The sequence below is a fragment of the Erpetoichthys calabaricus genome, chromosome 7 (assembly GCF_900747795.2).
Source record: "Erpetoichthys calabaricus chromosome 7, fErpCal1.3, whole genome shotgun sequence".
Classification (NCBI taxonomy): domain Eukaryota; kingdom Metazoa; phylum Chordata; class Cladistia; order Polypteriformes; family Polypteridae; genus Erpetoichthys; species Erpetoichthys calabaricus.
Genome location: NC_041400.2, coordinates 82,190,856 through 82,198,283, shown reverse-complemented (window position 1 = coordinate 82,198,283; position 7,428 = coordinate 82,190,856). Strand labels below are relative to the sequence as shown.

General features: G+C 39.8%; 1 protein-coding gene across 1 annotated transcript in view; it reads right to left on the bottom strand.

The window, feature by feature from the left end:
* Positions 1-3,742: 3,742 nt before the first annotated feature.
* LOC114654210 (phospholipid-transporting ATPase ID-like) overlaps positions 3,743-7,428 on the bottom strand; it is a 197,297-nt gene continuing 193,611 nt past the window's right edge. The window contains 1 exon segment of the mRNA XM_051930080.1: positions 3,743-4,410. Within this exon segment, the coding sequence (XP_051786040.1) occupies positions 4,141-4,410 (270 nt within the window). The 3' untranslated portion in view covers positions 3,743-4,140.

Here is a 7,428-nt window from a genome sequence, read left to right as displayed (position 1 = left end):
CCCATAGCTCATGACCATAGGTGAGGGTAGGAACATAGATCGACTGGTAAATTGAGAGCTTCGCCTTGCGGCTCAGCTCCTTTTTCACCACGACAGACCGATGCTACGCCCGCATTACTGCGGATGCCGCACCGGTCCGCCTGTCGATCTCACGCTCCATTCTTCCCTCACTCGTGAACAAGACCCCGAGATACTTGAACTCCTCCACTTGGGGCAGGATCTCGCTACCAACCCTGAGAGGGCACTCCACCCTTTTCCGGCTGAGGACCATGGTCTCGGATTTGGAGGTGCTGATTATTATTATTACCGTATTATTTTTCTAATAATGACAACTAAAAACAACCAAAGCAGACACCCTGGAAAACAGGGTGAATGATGAAAGGCTGCAACTACAGTACTTCAGTGTCAGACCCACCAATTAGTAAATAAAAGATTAAATAGCCAGAACACCTGGAAAACCAGAAATCAGGATGAAAATACTATTAAAAAGTAAAAAAAGAAAAAAAAACTACAATATTTCCATATAACTACTTAGGAGATTTTAACGAAAATTTACTAAACTTAGTTTTGTAATTTCTACCTTGATCCCAAAACAAATTAGGCTAGTAGTCCAATTTAAAGCCAAAGTTGGTTGCAACAAAAACCTGCACCCACAGTAGATCCCCAGGACCAAGACTTATAACCACTTGACTAGAAAGGGACAGTCTTTAGCATCTGAAGAAGAACTATTACTTACTCTGTAGTAGTATAAAAGGAAATTGTCTGCTATCAAGAAACCAAGAATGTGTGCAGTCTATTGCAGACTGATTAAATGCCTAAGTGCATTACAGTTCTGAAGTTGTGCATTGCACAATTAAATGTTATTACTCAAATAAAAAACATTTTTTCTTAGTTTTCCACAGCTGATGTAAATAGTATAGCTAAGGTGTACATTTGACTATAAACTGTATTAATACTAATGATGATGCTTTAAATGTTCAATGTAAGACAGAAACAGAACATCATGTAGACTTGTGAAAGATACAATAATTTCTTAGTGCTAAGGTTACACAATCCTTAATTGGCCAGATGGAGCTTTAGAAAAGGCCAATGGGACTTTTTAAATTGTTACTTCATAAAATCTGCAGATGAGCTCATGTCATAGCTTAAAACATTTTGAGGTGGGAATTCATTTGCAGCTATAGGAGCAATGATGCTGACCTCTAGACCAACTTTTCCTTCGTTAAAGGGAGCCATGCAATAGCATACAAGAGTAGAAACTGACAGAATGTCAAGTACTTCACTTCTTATGCAGAGAATCTATTTTGTTAATGTATTATTTTTATGTAATTTTCCTTGCAATTGCAATAAAAGGAGGATTAAAAGTCTCAGCCTCTGGATAGTTTCATTTCTACAGTACTGCACCAAAAATGTGAATTTTGGGAAATAGTCTAGCAAAATTACAATCACTGAAGTCACAAATAAATGCTCACATTAAGGACTATTTGGGTATGATGTTATGTACTGGAATGAACCAAATGTTTGCAAAATAAAAAGTTAATATCTTTCCATATAAAAAGAGATATATATCTTAAAATCCCAGATATCTTTTTGATTACTCTGTATAGTGTGAATATTTCTTTTGATAATAATAATAATAAAACATTTTATTTATATAGCACCTTTCCCATGCTCAAGGCACTTACAGAATATAATAAAGAATGGCAGTGTATACAGTATATAGCATTGTACAAACCAGATGAATAAATAAAGAAGATTAAGACAGTGAATTCTGGATAAAAAAACCAGACAACATAATTGATGGTCTAGCACACACACACATAGGTTACATTAGCAACTTGACAGAGAAGTAAACTGAGAGAAGGGTAATAAAGTCAAGTAGAGCTAAAAGCCTTCCTGAACAGATGAGTTTTGAGTTGTTTTTTAAAAGAATTCATGGAGTCAGCTGACCTGATTAATTTTAGCAGGTCATTCCAGAGCCTGGGCGCTATACAGCTGAAGGCCCTGTCACCCATGGAGTATAGATTAGTGTGGGGCACAACAAGATTACCAGAATCAGAGGACCTTAGTGGGCGGGCAGGCACATAGTGATGGAGAAGGTCACTGATGTAGTTTGGCGCGAGGTTATTTAAGGCTTTGTAGGTTATTAGTAGGATTTTATATTCGATTCTGTAACCCACAGGGAGCCAGTGAAGACGGAGCAGGATGGGTGTGATGTGCTCGCTGCTGCTGGTTCGAGTAAGGACTCTTACAGCTGGGTTTTGAATAAGCTGGAGCTGTGATATAAGATTAGAAGGGGCACCTGCCAGTAGGGAATTACAATAATCGATGCGGGATGTGATAAAAGCATGGACAAGTTTCTCAGCATTAGAGAAGGAGAGGAAGGAACGAACACGGGATATGTTATGGAGGTGAAAGTAAGAAAGTTTCTTAATGGGATTTATGTGGGCAGAATAAGAGAGGGAGAAATCAAAAATGACACCAAGATTTTTTACAGTAGAGGCAGGTCTGATGCGATCACCGCCAAGATAGACTGGGAAGGAGCTCATTTTATTAAGTTGCATTTTAGTCCCAATTTGCAGGAGTTCAGTTTTATTGCAATTTAATTTTAAAGAGTTCTGCTCCATTCAGGTTTTAATTTCACTAAGGCAGGTTGTGAGTTGGGCGGCACGGTGGCGCAGTGCTGTAGCGCTGCTGCCTCGCAGTTGGGAGATCTGGGGACCTGGGTTTGCTTCCCGGGTCCTCCCTGCGTGGAGTTTGCATGTTCTCCCCGTGTCTGCGTGGGTTTCCTCCGGGCACTCCGGTTTCCTCCCACAGTCCAAAGACATGCAGGTTAGGTGGATTGGCGATTCTAAATTGGCCCTAGTGTGTGGGTGTGTTTGTGTGTGTCCTGCGGTGGGTTGGCGCCCTGCCTGGGATTGGTTCCTGCCTTGTGCCCTGTGTTGGCTGGGATTAGCTCCAGCAGACCCCGTGACCCTGTGTTCGGATTCAGCGAGTTGGAAAATGGATGGATGGAGGTTGTGAGTTGAGAAAGCTCTGATGAAGTTCCACTTTTAACATTGAAGTAGAGTTGAGTATCATCTGCATAAAAATGATAACCCAGTCCATAGCTACGGATAATATGGCCAAGGGGAAGCATGTAAATACAGAAAAGCAGAGGACCGAGGACAGAGCCCTGAGGAACTCCTTGTGTGACCGGCGCTGAGCTGGATCTGCTGTTGCCAAGACTAACAAACTCTTGCCTATCAGTCAGATAGGACTTGAACCACTGGAGGGCAGTGCCAGAGATACCCAGCATGTTCTCCATTCTGGACAGTAGAATGTCATGTCTGACAGTGTCAAATGCTGCACTGAGGTCTAACAGAATTAATATGCTGGTTTGTCCAGAGTCTGCTGCCATAAGCAAAGATGGGGCTGTTGAAGAAGATGGATTCAGGAAAACCAACTGTTTGTTATATTTGCTGTTTTAAAGAAAGGGCAAAGATGGACACAGTTAGACACTGAATAACAAAAAAAAATCAAACAGGAATAGGAAACGTTTAACAAAATGCAGCCTGTACCAGGTTATTCTAATTTTATATTACTGTATTAAATCTCATGTTAGTCCAGCACAATTCCTTTCTGTTGGAGACATTCATCCTGGAAATGTATATTTGTGATTAATATACTCAACTATTGTCTCAATTTAAAACCAGCACAAGTTTTGAAAAGTTATAGTTTATTTGTTTTATTGTACAAGGTCTTAGTGTCTGTAGTACAGAAATTTGAGGGTTCTGCTGCAGATTTGTAGCGTTTAAGGCATCACTTCCAGAATCAAAAAGAATGTAAACCTTCAAGAAAAATGAAAAGATCTCAAGTTACCTTCTTCAGTTTCCCATTTGAAGCAGTCTCCAGTTTATCGATTACACAATTCAAAGGCAGAGGACTCAAACAGAAAGTTGCTTCAATTAAACAATCTGGTATTTATTTTAAACGATTTTCTGAAAGTAAAAAATACAAAGTGTTGATATTTATATATTTGGCATTGATTAGCCGGTCCTTTGAATATTTGGCACCATAGTTGCAATCTTGGCTTGCCAACTTTCAATATACACAAAGTGACATCTTTTGGTGGTTATGGCATAACATTCTCTATAATTGCTAGGAGTTCTGGTTGTCAGTTTCTCTGAACATTCTGTATGTTTGTGTGGCATTTACAATCTGTTTATTAGCGTCCTTTCCTCTAGGGCTGAAAGTAGCCAGTCGACCACCAGCGCGTTTCCGTAGGTATCTGCCAGATGTGACCAATTCTCCATAACCTTGTACGTGAGAAAAAGCATATCCTGAACGGCGGGAACTACTCCTTCTTATGCGGGCACGACTGGGTCTTGGTAGAGGGACTCGCTCCATCTTGTCGACCTTTCGTTTTACCTGTAAAGAACAAAAAGTTAATGCTATAGATGTAAACTCCCATTGCTAAGTAAACTGATGGTTTCTTCAACTAGATGTAGTATTAGTCCCCTTTTTCCCCTGTAATGAGGAATTTTAGGATTATAGCACAGCTCTAGTATGCTTTGTTACACTTGTTTCACTGAGTTCACTTTGTTGGACAACTTACAACATCAGAGATACTCAATTCCATATTTATTATAATCGATAGAAGCATTACGGTGGCATTGCTGTCTCAGTTATAGAAGTTTAGCTTTACTCCTAGGCTAGGCAATTATCTGTGTGGAATTTGTATGTTTTATACAGTCTATATGATTGTTTCTCCAAATGGTTTGATTTCTTCCAGCATTCTAAAGACTGGGTGGCACAGTGGCGCAGTGGTAGCGCTGCTGCCTTGCAGTAAGGAGACCTAGGTTTGCTTCCCGGGTCCTCCCTGCGTGGAGTTTGCATGTTTTCCCTGTGTCTGCGTGGGTTGACTCAGGGTGCTCCGGTTTCCTCCCACAGTCCGAAGACATGCAGGTCAGGTGCATTGGCGATCTGAAATTGTCCCTAGTGTGTGGTTGGTGTGTGGGTGTGTGTGCCCTGCGGTGGGCTGGCGCCCTGCCCGGGGTTTGTTTCCTGCCTTGCGCCCTGTGTTGGCTGGGATTGGCTCCAGCAAACACCCATGACCCTGTAGTTAGGATATAGCGGGTTGGATGATGGATGAATGGATTCTAAAGACTTCTTTGTACAGTTGATTTTTGACTGGAAATTGTCCCAGTATGAGTGAGCATGGGCATGTATGTGTGTGTATGTGAGAGAGAATATGACCTGTGAGTAACTGTCACATTGTTCATTGTTGGTTCCTACCTTGCACCATAATGCTGGAATTAAAGGTATGGCCCCTTGTGAATCAGAAAATAGATCAAGACTGTTTGGATGAGGCAGCTTTGTCTAGTAAGTAAGTTTTACAATAAAGCAGTCAAAAATCGATATTCTCTTGTAAAAATGGAAGAAAAATAAATATAAGAACTTGGATCATATGAAGGTGGATAAGCATGAAGAGGCAACAAATAATTAGAACATTACAAAAACTGAAACATGGTAGATGTTCTGTCCCACATGCTGTTAGCTGTTAGTTATTTGTTGAAATGTGCATCCCCTTTGTCTTGTCATTTATTAATACAGCTGTTAGTCACATCCCACAATCACAGTGGTGTTACAAATGCCCATGAAGTTCACATAAAGCATGTAGGTCCCATAATGAACATTTAAATACACTGCACCACTTGCATCTCTCATAGGCATCCTCTTTATCTTTTGTTTTGGTCAAGTCCAAAACGCATCTTTAAGGTACAGTATATAAAACCCTGGGTCTGGTTAGTTGTGGAACACAGCAATCTGAATCTCTGTCTATGCACTTCTCTTGTCATGATCCAACCCTGGAAATCACTCGTCTTGTAAGTGTCTTATATTTTAAAGCTATATTGTTTAATGTATACTGTCTATTATCTACTGTTTTGTAAATCATTACTTCTTACTTATTGTCTTTGGTTGTACACCTGTAAATACTTGTATGTTTCCTTTGTATATATTTCAGTTTACATAAGGTACGTCTAGTAAAATCCTTCAAGAAAGCTTACCCTTGTCACATTTAGGTGTTTAAGCTCTCTGCAGCCACACTGCACAATGGCACAGAGTGGGCAGAAAAGTAGAAGAAATTTGACACATTTAATGTGCACACAAGTCAACTATATTATAGAACATTTGACCAGCTTAGTGGCTAGCATTTATATAAGCACTTCTAAAAATAAGATTCCTGCTTGTTTTAGAAAACACTTTGGCTTTTTCCCCAGTTGCGTATCTGCTATCTCAGATTTGCTTTAAATGATGTCTCTAACAAATTCTACCTTTTACAAAATGCTCTTTACCCATTGTATCACTAAGCACCCCACATTGTAGTCCATGGCATCTCAGAGAGTGGCTGAGAAAGAAAAACACGCATCTATATGTAAATCTCAGATTGCCTAATTGTGCCAAAGTAATTCTGGCCGATATTTAATGTATCTTAGACAGAAACATCAGCTTGTAAATGTCATTAAAAAAAACAGATGAAGCAAATGGCTGAGTCCTTGCAACAAATTGTTCATGATAATTTAAGAAACTGTAGTTTCTGTATCTAAATTAGACAGTGCCATTTTGTAAGCTACTGTCTTCCTTAGCTGTGACTATGAATATCTCATTGTAATTGCTGTAAAATTTCAATTTCTAAATCTATGCTTTTCTTTTCAGTTAAGTGCTTCTCTTTTATAGATGAGCCTTCACAACCATTTTATCCAGTCGCTGCACTGTAGCAGACCTCTCAGTGCATCTCTCCGTGTTTTGTACCTGCTTTTTGTTCTTAAATCGTGTTAAATTGTTTCTTTTTGTTTTCTTTTACTAGCTATTTCAATAAAATGCTTTATAAAATTTGCAAAAGTTTCTTATTTTTGATCGTTATCGCCTTTGGAATCCAAAGGGACACTAACGCACTACCTGCGCAGGAAATCCCAGGTGTGTGGCCGGTGCTGTTCATTCACAGCCGGGATGCGCTGCTATCAATGAGACCAGCTACCAGTTACTCCCAGTGTATCTATACTAATAAAAGGCAAAGCCCTCACTGACTGACTCATCACTAATTCTCCAACTTCTCGTGTAGGTAGAAGGCTGAAATTTGGCAGGCTCATTCCTTACAGCTTACTTACAAAAATTAGGCAGGTTTCATTTCAAAATTCTACGTGTAATGGTCATAACTGGAACCTGTTTTTTGTCCATATACTCTAATGGAGGAGGCGGAGTCACGTATCGCGTCATCACGCCTCCTACGTAATCACGTGAACTAAAAACAAGGAAGAGATTTACAGCACGAGTCAAACGCGGGAACGAAGGTAAATGACGTTAATTTTTGAGTGTCTTTTAATACTGTGTAAGCATACATATTAACACATGTGCAATTAAATGTGTGCATTTACGGGGTGATTT